The 17,158-nt window shown below is 36.8% G+C and overlaps 3 protein-coding genes across 10 annotated transcripts in view; 1 reads left to right on the plus strand and 2 right to left on the minus strand.

The window, feature by feature from the left end:
• Positions 1–2,345, plus strand: part of polq (polymerase (DNA directed), theta) — a 25,537-nt gene extending 23,192 nt beyond the window's left edge. For both annotated transcript variants that reach the window (XM_083564805.1, XM_083564806.1), the window contains 5 exons: positions 970–1,081; positions 1,160–1,284; positions 1,368–1,509; positions 1,588–1,688; positions 2,008–2,345. In XM_083564805.1, coding sequence (XP_083420931.1) covers positions 970–1,081; positions 1,160–1,284; positions 1,368–1,509; positions 1,588–1,688; positions 2,008–2,121 — 594 coding nt within the window. In that variant the 3' untranslated portion in view covers positions 2,122–2,345. The remainder of the gene's footprint in view (positions 1–969; positions 1,082–1,159; positions 1,285–1,367; positions 1,510–1,587; positions 1,689–2,007) is intronic.
• birc2 (baculoviral IAP repeat containing 2) lies at positions 482–7,912 on the minus strand. 7 transcript variants are annotated; one of them, XM_083564882.1, is made up of 11 exons: positions 7,858–7,912; positions 7,462–7,589; positions 5,899–6,006; positions 4,390–5,322; positions 4,183–4,282; positions 3,992–4,070; positions 3,853–3,895; positions 3,482–3,724; positions 3,140–3,394; positions 2,835–2,876; positions 482–2,664 (listed from the first exon to the last, which is right to left on the minus strand). In XM_083564882.1, exons 4-11 carry the CDS (start codon positions 5,282–5,284, stop codon positions 2,471–2,473), a joined length of 1,851 nt encoding a protein of 616 aa, XP_083421008.1. In that variant the 5' UTR covers positions 5,285–5,322; positions 5,899–6,006; positions 7,462–7,589; positions 7,858–7,912; the 3' UTR covers positions 482–2,470. The 7 variants fall into 7 exon arrangements, with proteins under 7 accessions (XP_083421008.1, XP_083421010.1, XP_083421009.1 ...); XM_083564884.1 differs by having other exon boundaries at positions 4,390–5,308; positions 5,878–6,006; positions 7,858–7,903; XM_083564883.1 differs by having other exon boundaries at positions 4,390–5,308; positions 7,858–7,888.
• A 5,865-nt stretch (positions 7,913–13,777) lies between these two features.
• cfap300 (cilia and flagella associated protein 300) lies at positions 13,778–16,924 on the minus strand (the record flags this gene model as incomplete). The annotated part of the gene is made up of 7 exons (XM_083565395.1): positions 13,778–13,937; positions 14,110–14,176; positions 15,264–15,436; positions 15,532–15,689; positions 15,781–15,853; positions 15,937–16,018; positions 16,716–16,924. The coding sequence occupies 7 exons, from the start codon at positions 16,922–16,924 to the stop codon at positions 13,803–13,805; spliced, it is 897 nt and encodes a 298-aa protein (XP_083421521.1). The 3' UTR covers positions 13,778–13,802.
• Between the last annotated feature and the right edge of the window lie 234 nt (positions 16,925–17,158).

Raw genomic sequence — 17,158 nt, forward strand, 5'->3', positions numbered from 1 at the left:
AATCGGCCAAAAACAAAGCAATATGTTTTTTCTTTATTGTTTTGAGTTAGAATAATTTTGTGGTTGGTTGGGCATGCTCGCTAGAATGTTAAGACCACACACATACAGCTCCTAGAAAGCTGTGAAAGCTGAAGATTAGGCACTCATTTCTCTAGTTTCATTCTTCTGAAATGGACGTTTTTGTTAACAGCAAAAGTCATTCAGCTGCAAATTCCAGGTTTATATTAATACTTTTAATACATGATAGTATAAAGTAACATCTAATACACCAGGACTTGCTGAGTAGAATCCCCACATATTCTAAGACTAGTAATAAACGTGTTAAACTTGTGTGGTTGGTTAAAATGTTTCGATTCTAAGAAAACCAATTTAATGTAGTTTAAGTTTTCTGTAGGTTTATTTATCATTAATGGAAGGATTTTCCAGTGTTAGTGTTTAAAAGTATGTTGTGGCTTTTTTGTAACAGTAAAACTCTTTGGGAACTTTGCAGGTTTTTTTTATTATTAACTCTATGAGAAGGGACAAAAAAAAGGCTGGTGATTGAATTACATGCTGATATCACACAAGTGAGAATGACAAAGTTTTTGCTTGTTCATTTTTTGCAGTGATCTATGAGGAACGAAACGCATGCCCAAGTGCGGTGTACAGGTAGCCCCCGACTTACAAAATAGATAGGGACCCGAAAAGTGTTCGTAAGTCGAAAGTTCGTAAGTCGAGAAGAGTGAGACTTGTGTTTCTCGGTCCCACAATGCATGCCTGCCAGGCGTTCTTCTTCTTCTTCTTATCCCTTTGTTTGCGGCATTGTCAAATCTGAATAGCGCGCATGGATTTTGATAGTTATTTCGAATATATTTAGATTTTCTTTGGTATTTTCTTCGATGTGATGTGATGTTATGTGTAAATTTTTAGATAGTGCTTCATAGAATGTTCCAGGAGCTAAATGAGGAAAGTGTCGTCCTGTTTTTACAGATTTGTTATGGTATAATCTATGGCATGGGAGCAAAGTCATTAGGAGAGCAAATGGGTATTGATGAAAATGATGCTGCTTGTTACATCGAAACATTCAAGTCCAGATACACAGGTAAAATTTTCTTAGATTTGGAAGAACATCTAGGTATTTAATTAGGCCTTGTCATTCATGGCTTTATTTTCCTCAAAGGCATACAGGCGTTTCTTCGTGAGACTGTGAAGAACTGCAGCAAAAATGGCTTTGTGAAGACGTTACTTGGCAGGAAGAGGTTTCTGCCTGGAATCAAGGAGTCAAATATGTACATTAGGTCTCACGTAAGGTTCTCAGTTAGATCTCTTCAAAATGATTAAAAGCAAAGAAAGCTGTTTTTCCTAAGCTGGTTTCTTCCACGTTTCAGGCAGAGCGACAGGCTGTGAATACAACAGTCCAAGGTTCTGCAGCAGATATCGTCAAACTGGCGACTATCAACATCCAGCGCAGGCTTGAGACGGATTTTCCTGAAGTACCGCTGTCACATAAGCATTATACCACTGGGACAGGTAAATCCTTCTTTCTCTGATGTGAAGGATGATGTTTTTCCTTTATTAGGATGTTAATGAATTGCGGTTTTGGTTAAGGACGGGGCAGGTCTCGGTTCAGAACCTCTCGAGGTGCCTTCTTTATACTTCAGCTGCATGATGAACTGATCTATGAGGTTGCAGAGGATGATGTCATCCAGGTAAGTAGACAAATAGGTTCAATTTTAAATGTCACAAGGTTTTTCAGTTATCAGGTTCATAGATCAATGAGCCCACGTTCGCTAGAAGCCACAAGAATCTAGAACTGAGAGCTCATGTCTGCAGATGGCAGCAGTTAGCACTTACCCTTAGCATGGTACATGGCTCAAAGAAAACAGTTTAAAACGTTATGGTGGGTGCATGTATCTTGGAGGGAAAGCTAAGTAGTGGATTGGAGAATTGGCAGATGACCAGATTTTGGAGGAAATAAAGTTCAAAACATTTAAAAAGGTATAATGGGATTCAAATCTTTTCTTTCAGGTTGCACAAATTGTGAAACGGGAAATGGAAGCTGCTGTGAAACTGTATGTGAAGCTCAGAGCAAAGGTTAAAGTGGGCCCAAGTTGGGGAAACCTTCAAGAGTTGGATATTTAAACTTTATATATATACTTTTTTAAACCACATGTGCTGCTTAACAAAATTACTACATTTTGTATTTATTAAATATTACCAAATCTATAATCAAGTCAAATGCACTTTTCCTTGCTTTGTACTTAACATCTATTTGAATCCTCCTGAATGAATATGTACATTAAAGAAGACTTAATCATGGATTGTATTGTGAAAAAATAAAATAAAATAAAATCATTTTTAACAAACAAGACGATTTTTTTTAAAACCACTTTAATATCAATCTGTTCACATTTTCCTCAAGCATTTCTCCATGTTTAATTGAATATAGGCGGTTATGTTTAACAGTATGCTTCTAAACAATTTAGCACAATTAAGACAGGAAGGTGCGTACAGTGCCTTTCACCAAGCCTCTGCAGATGGGGCACTTGCGTAACGAAGGCGCACACTCTTTACAAACCACCAGGTGCCCACATGGTATAAAGACGATGTTGACTTCTTTATCCATGCAGACTTTACATGTGCGCTCTTCTTGAAGTCTCCTCAGCTGTTCCTCCATGGGCAAGTCTGTGGAGTTAAAACATTCTATTACTTAAATGAAAAACTATTTGCATCTAACTCAAGTCTTTCAGGGCACAATCTGTATCTGATTTCCCTTAAGTGTCAAAGCTACATACTAAAAACACCCAAAACAAAAAATAAAAAAAAATAAAAAAATAAAACCTGTTTGAGGATACCTGAAAGATCTTGACTCGGTGATACAGCTTCATTTGTCTGGGCTGAAAATGCAGTGAAAAGAACATAAAATGGATTGTCAGTAATATGTTGTGATGTACGTTTGTTGTGGAAATCTCCCTGCATATTAAAAAAAAAAAAAAATAAAAAAAATCTAAAGTGTTCTTTGAGCATAACTTTTTTTATTAAGAGGGATCCCACTTAAGTGTTCCTACATGCCCTATGTGTCATATATAATGGTTTTACCCAGACAAGGACTAACACTAAAAATCCAGACAATACACCAAAAAGGGTGAAAAATAAATACCCATAAGCTCTCTCAAGAGGTACACGTCGTTCTTTTTGATCCAGTTGCGGAAGACCTCCGCTGCTGCATTCCCCTTTGACAAGACCAGATCGATGAGCTGACCGGTCTGCTGCTTGACTGACGTACAGTTGCGTATGATGTCATACTCCTTCTGTGAAATGACGTTCTCCTCCAACAGATGGTCCATTAGGCTCTGGACACTTTTCAAACGCTGGGTCAAGGCAGCGTGGTGTTTCTTCAGAAAAGTAAAGCCATCTACAAAAAAAAAAAAAAAAAAAAGGAAACATTACTGATGCTCCACACTGGATTTGAACTGGGATACGGACCTGCGTGAACACGTACCTGATGCCATTTCCTCTGCAAACATTTCTCGCTCCTCTTCTCTTTTTTCATCCTCAGCACTCAGCAGATCAGACACCAGTTCCTGCACAGTTTTATAGTTTTCTCCACTGGTGAGAATTTTGCTTTGGACAGTCTGCTTCACTAAATTGCGTTCGAAGCCCATTTCTAAGGCTGCTTTCACCACAGGCGTGTTCATCATTATAGCATCTTCTGAACGCTCTTCTCCAGGACCCAAATGTACAACTGCAAATGAAAAGGAACGGAAAGTAGACAAATTCATTGGAAAAGGGTAGTTACAGTAACTTTGTGGCAGGCTTGATCACATGACTGCATCATATTACACACAATGCTACGCGTTTCACAATACTTACCAGGTGGATCAACAAATTCCCTCGAGTCCCCATTGTTTAAGAGCTGTGGGGGGAAAATAAGAAGAACCAAGGTTTCTCTTTTTTGATCAGAAAAAATCATGTAATAAAGCTAATATACAGATTTGATGTCTTTGCATACCTGTTCAAACAATCTTGGAAATCTGGCTTGGATCTGATGAACAAACTCTTGTCCCTTTTCTTGCAAAAGGTACTCACACCTAAGAGAAGGAATGAGAAAAGAAAAAAATTGAGAGTGTACGCCATTAATAAAAAACAAACAAAAAAAAACATACTAAATAGTAAAAGACACTAAGAAATAAAATCACTTACCTAGGAAACCATTTAGCATGTTCAACCCAAGGATCATCTCCCGATTCCCAACATCTGAGACCTCCATCACAACAGAAGCACTTTACATCATCGTTGCGGCCTATTCATTAAAAAAAAAAAAAAAAAAAAAAAAAAAAAAAAACAGATACAATGCTGAACAAATACAAAAAACAATCTTAACTATTAAAAAAAATCTATTGTTCTCACCAACATAGTAAAAACCAGCCTTGGCCAGCTGGTCTGGTCTGACAGGTATTCTTGCAGGCCAGTTAACAAATGTTAGCAATCTTTCTTCACACTGCTGCATTGCTGGGTTGGACACGTTGGACAAACCAGAATTGATGGGTATGTTATCAGCTCGGTCCCCTCTCACAAATCGGCAATTAGGGTAATGCCTTTGGTGCTCAGACACGGCCCTGTCTCCAGGCTCCCAGTTGCTCAGGTGGCCACCACAGCTGAAGCATGCCACTCTATCTCCCTGGCTGAGATAATAGAAACCAGCTTTGGCAAGCTCGGCAGGCGCGATTGTGGTGAGGGTCCAGTTTTGAAAGGTGTCCAAGCGATCCTGCTCGCGCCGCATGCTGGGATTGTGGCAAGCAGGAGGCCTCTGGTGAGACATGTCTTCCACGCCACGAGATGACAGTGGGCTGGAAGGGGCAAGGTTGCTCATATTCAGATATCCAGCTTGCTCATCGATCTGGCCCGAAGTTGAAGTGGCCACAGGCAGGTTTAGTTGCAGAATAGTAGCATTGCGGAGTGGTGAAAAGGCCGAATGGGAGGAGGACAAGAGATTGGCAGTGGAAGGCAAGCTTTGAATGAAGGTGCAGCTTGGTGACATCTGCTTGTGCCTCTCGGCTGGGCATTCACCCGACTGCCAGTTATCAACGATTACATTGCAGCGGAAACACTGGACCCGATCGCCTACGCCGGTGTAGAAGAACCCGGCGCGAGCCAGGCTTCTCTCGGTCACCGGCGCCGAAGAGGAAAACTTTGCAAAGGTCGAAATGCGAAACAGTTCGCTCGAGTTATCATATTGTAGGTCTGCTGGCCCACTGGTACGACACAGACCTCTTAAAAAAGCACTATTTTGTAGTATTTCCATTATGAATAGAAAAAGAGGGATGTCCTCAGGGAGAAGGGCTTTATTTACCATATCCAGGATCTAAAATGCACACTGGTGACACATGCTATTGAGTGCACTGAAATTCAATGAGGAACGAAGGACAAAAAGTTATGGTAACTTGTGTTTGTCACAAGACTGGAAAACTAGTCATAAGCTGAACAAACAACCTTCTTTCCCTTAGATGATTGGGCTTTTCCTGGCTGTCATAACACATCTGAAAACTCCCACTTAAAAATCTAATTACAGATTACACCAACCTAAACTCCAACGCAAGTGTATTCTATCTGTGTCAAACTACCTTCTCTAATGAAACTGATAAAAACAAGAATGGACATCCAATAAAATCCACACAAAACGTGTTAGAAAACAACGTGCCAAACAAAAAGTGAATTAACAAACTGAACTGGGTGATTGTCCAGGTCTACCATATGCCTTCACCCAGGATCATTAACAAATACAATTAACCAAACCAGACACGATCTAAACTTTAAACAATGCATCATGTGTTTATGAATAACTTAATTTTTATCAAATTCCTGGTTGTGGTAAAGAAAGCCCTTCTCCCTGAAGACATCCCTTAGGGTGGGGTTTACATATCCATGTGTGAAGGTTTAATCTAATTATGAAATAAAAATATGTTGCTTAAGAAACAGGGGTTTGATTCTGTAGGTGATATCCCTCTGCTTCAGTGGTGCCGTTACCTGTTGAAGAAAAACAACGGAAAACAGAAAGATCATCGAATGCTAACAAAATGAGAAACTTTTGATTTGCATTTATATTATCTGATAGACAACCTATCACAATTATCACATTTACACAATGAAACAGGTGAGGTGAGGGTTAAAAGCCTGTTTAAGGACCCAGAATTGACAGCTTTGTAATACCAGGATTCGATCTAAAAAAAAAAAAAAAAACTTCATCACTGACTACTTTCTGTTTTTAAATTACACCGACTACACAGTGTACCTTATCCCTGGCATTTCCTTTCTTTACATAGATGCAAATAATTTGGGCAATAGTGCATAGTGTGTAGACTAGTATGCTGAAACGATTCCTAGAGTAACTCGAGTAAATCGATTACAAAAATTGATTCATTTGCCTTGATGCTTCGTTTAGTTCATTAAACTACACACTGACCACCATGTTTCCCCACGGACCATTATTATTGACGCACCATCCGCTAAACTCTGGAGCGCTCTGGCAAGGGCCAAAGAAAACGCCAGAAATTTCCCAAAGTTTGGGATCTTTCTACAAAAGGAAACATTACTTGTTTATTTTAAGAGACCAGTCTTATTTCCTCTCTATTTTGTATTCTTTAATAAAGAAAATATACTTCCCTCCTGATTATTCGGTGGAATAATCGCTAGAATACTGGATTACTAAAATAATCGATAGCAGCAGAAACCCTACTCTACACACACGCCTTAAAAAATTAAGTCTGGTTTAACTGGAATAAAGGGCTTGTACTTCGGACTTTGAACAACCAGACATTAACACAACTTACACATGATCTGATTATACAGGAATTCACCAAACAGTTCAAGTTTAATCCGGACTATTTGTCTAAACCCTAGATATAAATGTTCATCTTTTATTTATTTATTTTACACCAAAATCTAGACTATCGGATATCTGGTTTAAAAGAGGATTAACACCTTTTAAAAAACATTTGTCAAACATTTAGTAAACAAAAACTTTGGGTAGTATTTTTAATAAGACTAAACAGACTGGACTCAATAAATGAGAAATATACTGAAAGAAAATTGTCCATTTCTGTTCTGCTGCAATTTCCTGTATTTCTCTTAACCACAAACTACACCCTTTATTCCTGTTCATTGTACACGTATTCGTAAAGTCCTGTTGAATAGGAATTAACGATTATTTAGACTATAAACATAATGTGTGAGAGTCAAAAAGAGTTTAAGTTTTAAACCTCCAAATACGGTAACATTTTGTGTTGTTTATTTTTAAAGAAAGGCGTTTTGCAGTCGGTGGGAACCCGAGCTGACAGTCTCCATTTTGAAAAGGGTTGCTCGGTTTTACTCATGCGATATATATTTGTATATGTGTGCGTGTGTGTGAAATTGCGATAAAGATCAAGAAGTAACACTTACTCATATAGAAATTAATCACTTATTTTTTAAAATGTCACTTACCACAGAAAAAAAACACAATCAGAAGAGCAGTCTCGAGATGATTCCTATAAACCGCCTCTTTCTATTCTTCCTCCTGTAGTGAGACTCAAAATGGATTTCCTGCTGACGTCAATGGAAAATACCAAGCACTTTAGGGGAGACATTGAAGAGAAATCAAAAAGACACACTTCAATATCACGAGAAATTGACAGAGGATTGTATTAAATATATATTAGTGTAATGTTATAAAGAAGTTAGACAGAAAATGGTATTATAGAGTAAAAGTTCTCCAGACAATAGAAAACACACAGCACACGGATTTGGTTTTTATTATTTCATGAGTACACGAATATTTATATATTATTTGTGGCATAAAAATACATAAAGGATTTGAATTTGATTTTTCATTACACTTACCCGGATATTACAACTGCGGGTTTCGCGCAACTGCGTTATTGCGTTTGCTTTTATATTGGTCTGAAAGCCGCGTATGTGGGCGGGTCTGGTCTGGAAAGTACCCATAAAACCTTTTTTATGCTGCTTTACATTTATTATATATATATATATATATATATATATATATATATATATATATATATATATATAATATATATATATATATATATATATATATATATATATATATATATATATATATATATATATATATAGTAATAAATACATCATATATTTATATATATTTTTTATAAATACATCATATATTTATATATATTTTATAAATACATTATATATTTATATATAATATATATATAATATAATATATAAAAAATACATTATATATTTATATATATTTGTATAAACACATTTGCCCGTTTATTTACAGATCATTTCAGACAACATTCCCACTGCCTAAATAGTCTCAATGAGAAACCAGTGGCTTCTCGGACCTCCAATAAACTCGGTACAAAAGATAATCCGTTTCCCATAGTTTTCACTGTCATTCATTTTATTTTATTTTGACTCAAACTATTTGGGCAGTAGGAATATTGTCTGAAATGATCAATAAATGAACGATCGAATGTATTTATACAAATATAATATTGTTCTTTCAATACAATCTTTTAAACAGAAGAAACTCATATAGGTGTGGAACAACATAAGTATTTTTATTATTATTATTATTATTATTATTATTATTATTATTATTATTATTATCATCACTTGTGATGTTTTTTATATAGCACTTCTAACTGTTATAAGAGGGTAGTCTGAGAATGTTCCTTGGCTACTAATGATAAATAGAGTCTTTATACATTTGAGATGTTTACTTTTGGTACTTTTTTGCATTAACAAAGAGTGTTAGTCTAGATTAATCATCTGCCCCCCTGGTATGAAGTTAAACATAAATGATGACCCTCATCACTATGAAAGTTGTCATTTCTGATTCAGCAGTAATTCACCCGCCCCTTGACCTCAAAGATGTTAATGGGTAATTATTTCGCTTTCCATATGAGTAGTGACTAATAAGTCAGTAATAAAATAGTGAGTAATAAAGCGGATCATATTTATATGTAGACGCGATAGTTCTATACGAAACGTATCACGAGAAGATTTTTGTGATCCACCGTGTGAACTCCAGATAAACACAAGAAGGTGCTGGAATGTGAACCAAAAAATCCTCTAGTGTTGTCGCAGCGTCCGTTTATTTGCAACATAGCTTTAGAATAATATCAAATCAACATAAGAAAGCAGCCCACACACCACGTATCCGAAGGGTTTTCTACCCACGAAGGTCACAAATGTGTGCCAAGTCTTCACCTCTCCCAAATGCATGTCGAGGGACGGTACCTCACCTCAATGGCCGCTTAGTTCCGTTACTGCAGTTGGCTAACGCATCCGCCATCTTGGTGCGGGCAAACGTTCATTTTAAACAAAAGCACCTAACATGGGAAAGCTGCGGTTTTACAATACAAATCAAACAACGTTTGCAATTATGATTTAGAAACTGCGTGGGGTACAAAATCCCCTGTTACTTAAAATATAAAGTAAATGGTTTAAAAAGGAATTGCGAAAGCTCACTTTTCTTGTCATGTTTATTTTTGGCTCCTAATGCAATAATATTAAATTCACAATACACGAAATAAAGTCTTGTCACTGAGGGAAAAAAGCATTTCTGTGTTCTTAACCTCACCACTTTAGCTTTCCTTGTGCTTCAGGGTTCTTTATGGAAATACATGTATGTGAATATGGTAAAACAGTGCAATATATTTGTAATATAGTTAGTTCTCACGCTCCAGTGTTCTGTATTGTTTAAAGATTTATGATCACACTCTTGATGTCACCCAAATGAGGATGGGTTCCCCTTTTGAGTCTGGTTCCTCTAAAGGTACACACCATTCAGCTTAACTGTTGAAGTCTGTAAAGCTACTTTGAGACAATGTCTGTTGTGAAAAGCGCTATAGAAATAAATGACTTGACTTGACTTGAATATAGTATAAGGTAAGATTATTATTAACTATTAAAATTATATATAAACTTTTAAGAATGAGGTGGTGCTTGTCCTTGGGGCAAGCCATTTATTCCTGTAAAAAAAAAAAAAATATATATATATATATATATATATATATATATATATATATATATCTAGATTATGGCCAATCTCTTTTGTTCGTACACCTGAACTCGCTCATCATATGCAGGACGTTTCCACTCTAGTAACGTTCACAATCTTCTCTAAACACAAACCAAAACAATGCATTTTATAGTGCAAATGCCTCTACAAATAATGGACATGAAACTAAACACATCATTTCAACACAGATCTCCTGCTCTAAATACATAAACCTAAACAAAATGACCCAAACTGATTTGGGCGCTCCCTTACATGTGACACATTTGTAAATATCACGATAACAGTGAAGAATTACAATATACTGCTTAACAGATTCAGAAAAAAGTAATACACAAATGCTATATTCAACGCTAAGAGCATGACAATTCAGTATTTACTCATTCACATTCCTCAACATTAATAGCTTTCTTACTGCTCTTTTAATCCTTACTTTCATATTATATATATATATATATATATATATATACGGTGAGGAAAATAAGTATTTGAACACCCTGCTATTTTGCAAGTTCTCCCACTTCGAAATCATGGAGGGGTCTGAAATTGTCATTGTAGGTGCATGTCCACTGTGAAAGACAATCTAAAAAAAAAAATCCAACAATCACAATGTATGATTTTTTAAATATTTATTTGTAGGATACAGCTGCAAATAAGTATTTGAACACCTGAGAAAGTCAATGTTAATATTTGGTACAGTAGCCTTTGTTTGCAATTACAGAGGTCAAACGTTTCCTGTAGTTTTTCACCAGGTTTGCACACACTGCAGGAGGGATTTTGGCCCACTCCTCCACACAGATCTTCTCTAGATCAGTCAGGTATCTGTCCTGTCGTTTAGGTCTGGAGACTGGCTAGGCCACGCCAGAACCTTAATATGCTTCTTACAGAGCCACTCCTTGGTTATCCTGGCTGTGTGCTTCGGGTCATTGTCATGTTGGAAGACCCAGCCTTGACCCATCTTCAATGCTCTAACTGAGGGAAGGAGGTTGTTCCCCAAAATCTCGCAATACATGGCCCCTGTCATCCTTTCCTTATTACAGTGCAGTCGCCCTGTCCCATGTGCAGAAAAACACCCCCAAAGCATGATGCTACCACCTCCATGCTTCACAGTAGGGATTGTGTTCTTGGGATGGTACTCATCATTCGTCTTCCTCCAAACACGTTTAGTGAAATTATGACCCAAAAGTTCTATTTTGGTCTCTTCTGACCACATGACTTTCTCCCATGACTCCTCTGGATCATCCAAATGGTCATTGGCAAACTTAAGACGTGCCTGGACATGTGCTGGTTTAAGCAGGGGAACCTTCTGTGCCATGCATGATTACAAACCATGACGTCTTAGTGTATTACCAACAGTAAACTTGGAAACGGTGGTCCCAGCTCTTTTCAGGTCATTGACCAGCTCCTCCTGTGTAGTTCTGGGCTGATTTCTCACCGTCCTTAGGATCATTAAGACCCCACGAGGTGAGATCTTGCATGGAGCCCCAGTCCGAGGGAGATTGACAGTAATGTTTAGCTTCTTCCATTTTCCAACAGTGGACCTTTTTCACCAAGCTGCTTGGCAATTTCCCCGTAGCCCTTTCCAGCCTTGTGGAGGTGTACAATTTTGTCTTTAGTGTCTTCGGACAGCTCTTTGGTCTTAGCCATGTTAGTAGTTGGATTTTTACTGATTGTATGGGGTGGACAGGTGTCTTTATGCAGCTAACGACTTCAAACAGGTGCATCTAATTTAGGATAATAAATGTAGTGGAGGTGGACATTTTAAAGGCAGACTAACAGGTCTTTGAGGGTCAGAATTCTAGCTGATAGACAGGTGTTCAAATACTTATTTGCAGCTGTATCATAAAAAATAAATAGTTTACAAATCATACATTGTGATTTCTGGATTATTTTTTTAGATTATGTCTCTCACAGTGGACATGCACCTACGATGACAATTTCAGACCCCTCGATGATTTCTGAGTGGGAGAACTTGCAAAATAGCAGGGTGTTCAAATACTTATTTTCCTAGAACTAGGTGCAGGAGGTAAGCCTGAGCCAGCCTGCCAGTGCTGTGGGGGCCTGGGTACTTCCAGGTGCACTGCCACATGGTGGAGGTAGGGGATGGAACACCATGTGAAGGTGAGGTGTGTGCACAGGGATGTACACACATATGTGCCTAAATAATTAGTTACAAACTTTTTGGTATTTTTGAAATTGCAACCTGCCTGAGACCCAACACCAAAAAGGATTTGAGAGTGTTTCTGGAGCTGGCTGGCTATTTTTTTTTGCAGGTTTGTGCCTAATTATTTGTCTGTCACCAACCCTCTGACTGATTTGATTAAATTGCAACTTTGAAATTTTTACACCCTGGAACATGTTTCCTAATTTTGCTTCAATGCTTTTTGTAATATATAATTTTTTAAAGTTTCCTAATAGTCAAACTGGCCATTAAACTTGCAAAATTTCACCAACAAGCCTTGCTGTTGTTGTTATTACTAATTACTAATGGACTTTATCATAATACAGTTCTGCTTCATTCTGTATCAACTCTATATAATTGTAAATATATATAAATCCTAGCTGGTCTTTACATATCTGTATACTATGGTGTGGTCCCTGTAACATTTAAAGGTTGTTTTTCTTTCTCTCTTAGCTGATCACTAAATTAGCAGTACTGTGATTACTGTAATACAGTACATTATAAAAATGTATACATTTTTTCTGTACTGTACTGTACTGTACCCTTTGAAAGTCACCAAAATTTCCCTGTATCATCAGGGTTTTTAAAATCTTCTTCCTGTTTATGGTCCCTATCACATTTTCACATTCAAACCGTTTCGTTTCATGTAAGACAGCTTTGAGATTGCCAGTCAACTATATATAATGTGTTTTGTCCCCTTACATTAGAGACATGTGGTGAACATTTGGTACATTGTCCATTTAGAGCAGTGGTCCCCAACCTTTTTTTGCGCCACAGACCAGTTTAATGTCGGACAATAATTTCACAGACCGGTTTAATGTCGGACAATATTTTCACGGACCGGTTTAATGTCGGACAATAATTTCACTGACCGGTTTAATGTCGGACAATATTTTCATGGACCGGTTTAATGCCGGACAATAATTTCACGGACCGGCCTTTAAGGCGTGGCGGATAAATACAACAAAATAAAATGTAATGTACAGTATTACGTGTTAGCGGCCAGAGCAGCCCCTTTAAGAAGGTAGCGGATGTTGGTAAGACGTGACTGAAGTATCTTGACATGCATCAAGAGTAAGTCATAGACAGATGTGGCGGAAAGAATCAGGGAACCTTCCAAAATAAAACATCATTCGGAATCAGATAATAAATAAAACGAAAATAATGTAAGTTATGTATTCTTTCTGTGCGGCCCGGTACCAATTTACCCACGGACCGAGGTTGGACATTTTTCTTTCTCTTTTGGCTGTTTAATAAAAACACACATTTTGAAGGTCACTGAAATCTCCCCAAATCTCACGGGGTTTTCTTTGCGGTCTGTGATAAATAGTAAACAATTTAATAAACATTAAACAGTCAAATCTTGCTTGTTGGTGACTTGACACACTTTACTACAACATCAAGGCCTCTTCAGCTGCACTTTGCTTTGTATGTTTTTTATTGACAGACAAAGATTCATAATGAAAACAGTAATTAAAAAAGAAAAAATAAAGGTGCAAAATAAAAGGGAAAAACATATATACATATATATATATATATATATATATATATATATATATATATATATATATATATATATAATTTTATATATCATAATTTATTGAACTGACCTATGCCATAATTGTGGTACAAGACATACACATGCCGTTTGAAAGGATCAATGCACAGATAGGTGAATGTCTGCTCGCTGTCTCTTTCAGAGGGATAACACAAACCATAATCATCCTGAAAGAAAAAAAAAAAGATTAATTTCTTCATCGTGTCACTCTTGTGTATACTTTTATTGGCGTATTTCACTCAAAAACAAAAGGCAGACACAAACACACAGAGATTATACAACAATTTATAACAAGTCTCGGATGCAATTCATTAGTCAAGATGTATTTGAGACACATACATAGGCAGAGACTTTCAAAATCGTTGATATGATGCTGATCACCTTCGTCTCCGAATCTTTTTGAACACTAAAAAGAAAGTAATAACATGGTTCATTTTTCAGTGCAGCAAACCAAATACCCTGTTTCCATATCAACATGAGTACATCTAACTGGCTGAAAACACTACCAGTAAATCTGTGTTAGGTATTGGACAAACAGGTGAGAGAAGATTTCCTAATAATCAAACATACACAGCCATAGGAGATTCCCATATGACAAGTTTAGTCTGCTTCCTTTTTCACTATTATTTCGTCACAGCTGTTAAATTCACAGTTCCAGATTTAACCATTAAAACTATGTGCTTGCTGAAGAACCTGCTAAGTCCCCTATTACTGTAAAAATAACCTTCTTGAACAATAGGAAAGTGAGTAAAATGCAGTTTGAATACTTGTACATCTTCAGTTAAATAACTGGAAGTAAGACCAGTTTCACTGTGATTCACATAGAAAAACAAATGAAGTGGTGGGTGGAAACTGCATAATAATCGTTAAAAGGAAATGACCAAACATACACGCCAAAGGATTTCCCATAAGTTTGGAAGAAAGATGATCAGTCAGCTTTCTTTAATTACTTTCCTTACATCATTATCAAATCTACAAGAAATACCCAATACTCTATAGGGGTGTGGTCAGGAAGCAGTGTAACCAACTGTGCTAGTTAACGATCTATGACATGACTATAACATGAACATGATGGCTTGGATTAAGAATAGTGGAAGAGCTATTTGTTAAATATCAGCACTTTTGTTTATGACGCTCTATTATTAGGCTTATATAATATAACTTGTCCTGTCCCTGTGTAAGTTGTTGCTGTAGATTTGATAACATACAGTCTTCTATGGTTGAAGGTTTATGGATACCTGAACATTGCACCCATATGTAATTGCTGAATATCCTATTTAAGATGTAGCCCCTTTTTTCTGTAATAATAACCTTCAGTCTATTTAGAAGGCTTGTAAGTAGAATTTGTGGCATTGCTGTGGGAATTTTGTGTTCATTCAGCCACAAAAGAAGTGATGAGGTTCCACCAGTTAAGAATTTAACAGCTCTGTATATATACACAACACACCATGTGACTGTGATATTTGGAGTATACAATTTACTCAAAGACTTACCTCACCAAATTTTTATAAATTGTTTTTGCAGTTTCGATGTAAGGACTAATGATATCTTCATACTGGCAGAGTTCACCACCCAGAACAATGTGCTTAAACAGCCTAAACAGGAACTCCTGACGGTCACATGCACTGACCACATGATAGTTATCAGAGTCCTCTTCAATCAGCATCTAAAACACATCAGCAAATACACAATGCATTTTGCTTGAAAGAAATTTAAGCAATCGTAAGGAAATCTAAAACGATTTAAGTATCGCATGCTTACCATTCGCAACTTATCAAAGTCAGGATGTACTTCATGAAAACATTTGGTAATGTGACCAGATGAATGCACGATGCCACTGGAGAAAATTGGGTCAAATATGTCCACAGACACTTTAGTGCAAGGAACATGTTCCACGTCTACACATGTAACATCTCTGCCTGTTAAAATAAATACACTTTGCAACAACATACTGTGTCATGTATTTATAAACTGTACACACACTGAATCACTGTGACAACACCAGCCTACCCAGAGGTTTCCATACACCTGAAGTGTCCAACACATGCAAGTTGTTTTTCACACAAGGGTCCTGAAAGAAATTCTAAACAAAACACAGGTCACCTTATAATCTTATATAACCATTAATTTATAATGGTGTGAATAAAATGCTGTTGCACAACTCACCAAAACAAAGTCTTTCATCATGTAAGATTGAAAGACCTGGTCAAAGTTAAAGGCCTGGACAGAAATTCTCCCCAACATGGACCTGAAGTAACACACAGAAGAAAAAATTAATTAAGAATTCAAAATAGCAAAGACAAGACCAAGAAGATACATTATGGAAATAAGGAAAAATGTATAGCCCTTTCAAATACAGTCCAGTGGTTTAGGAGACAGTCAGGGGTCTATTAAATAGGGGTCGATTAATTAATTGAATCAATGAATGTACTTTTTAATGGTTGAAATCTTAACCTACTACTATTTGAATGGTCAATTGAATTGAATGGGTTGAATGTCAAGGGAAGCAATGTTTCTTCTCATCGCAAAATACAGAAATATGACTTTAGTACTATTATTGTACACATTTTTTTTATAATATTCTTTAAATATAAGGTATATGTGCGAAGATAAGAAGGTTTATAGGGGCCATTGGCTACAAAAGGATTGGGAACATCTATCCATATATTTCTTTATATGTTACACAAATGATATATATTCCCTATTAAATGGTTTAAACAAGACAAGTCAATAATCTATTAGTTTATTAACTATTGAATCCTCCAAAAGTGAGAGGTTACAATGCATTAGATGAATAGGAAATTGATATTAAGCCAAATGTATATCCTCTTGACGTGTAGCGTGACCTGTTGCCTAGCGACTGTTGTCCGCGCTATGGTAAACTAGCTAATGTGTATTGTAAAACACGGTGAATAATGAATAACGTTAGCTTATCGATTCCTTACCATTTCATCAACAGTTCCGAAATCCGCGAATCTTCCAGGAATGCGGACTTTATATTGGGAAGCAGATTAAATTTAAAGGTTTTATTAAACGCGTGCGTTACATCCGCCATGTTGGTTGTGGGCAAACAGTTACCATAGAAACGCCGAGACGAGGCCAGTTCGTCACCACTGCAAAAAGGTGTTTCCCATGAGCCTCTGCGCCAATACATGTAACAGGAAAAAGTCCTGTTAAAATGTTTATAAGAAATGTAAAATATCAAACTGTTCAATATTTTTTTATATATAAATATATGTAGATATATATGCATGAGTATGAACATTAAATCCAAATATTATGGGTATGGAGGAGTTTAGGTACTTGGGGTCAAGAGTGCAAAGTAATGGAGAGTGTGTTAGAGGAGTGAAATAAAAGAGTACAGGCAGGGTGGAGTGGGTGGAGAAGA

This window comes from Silurus aristotelis (assembly GCF_946808225.1).
Source record: "Silurus aristotelis genome assembly, chromosome: 16".
In the NCBI taxonomy this organism is placed as follows: Eukaryota; Metazoa; Chordata; class Actinopteri; order Siluriformes; family Siluridae; genus Silurus; species Silurus aristotelis.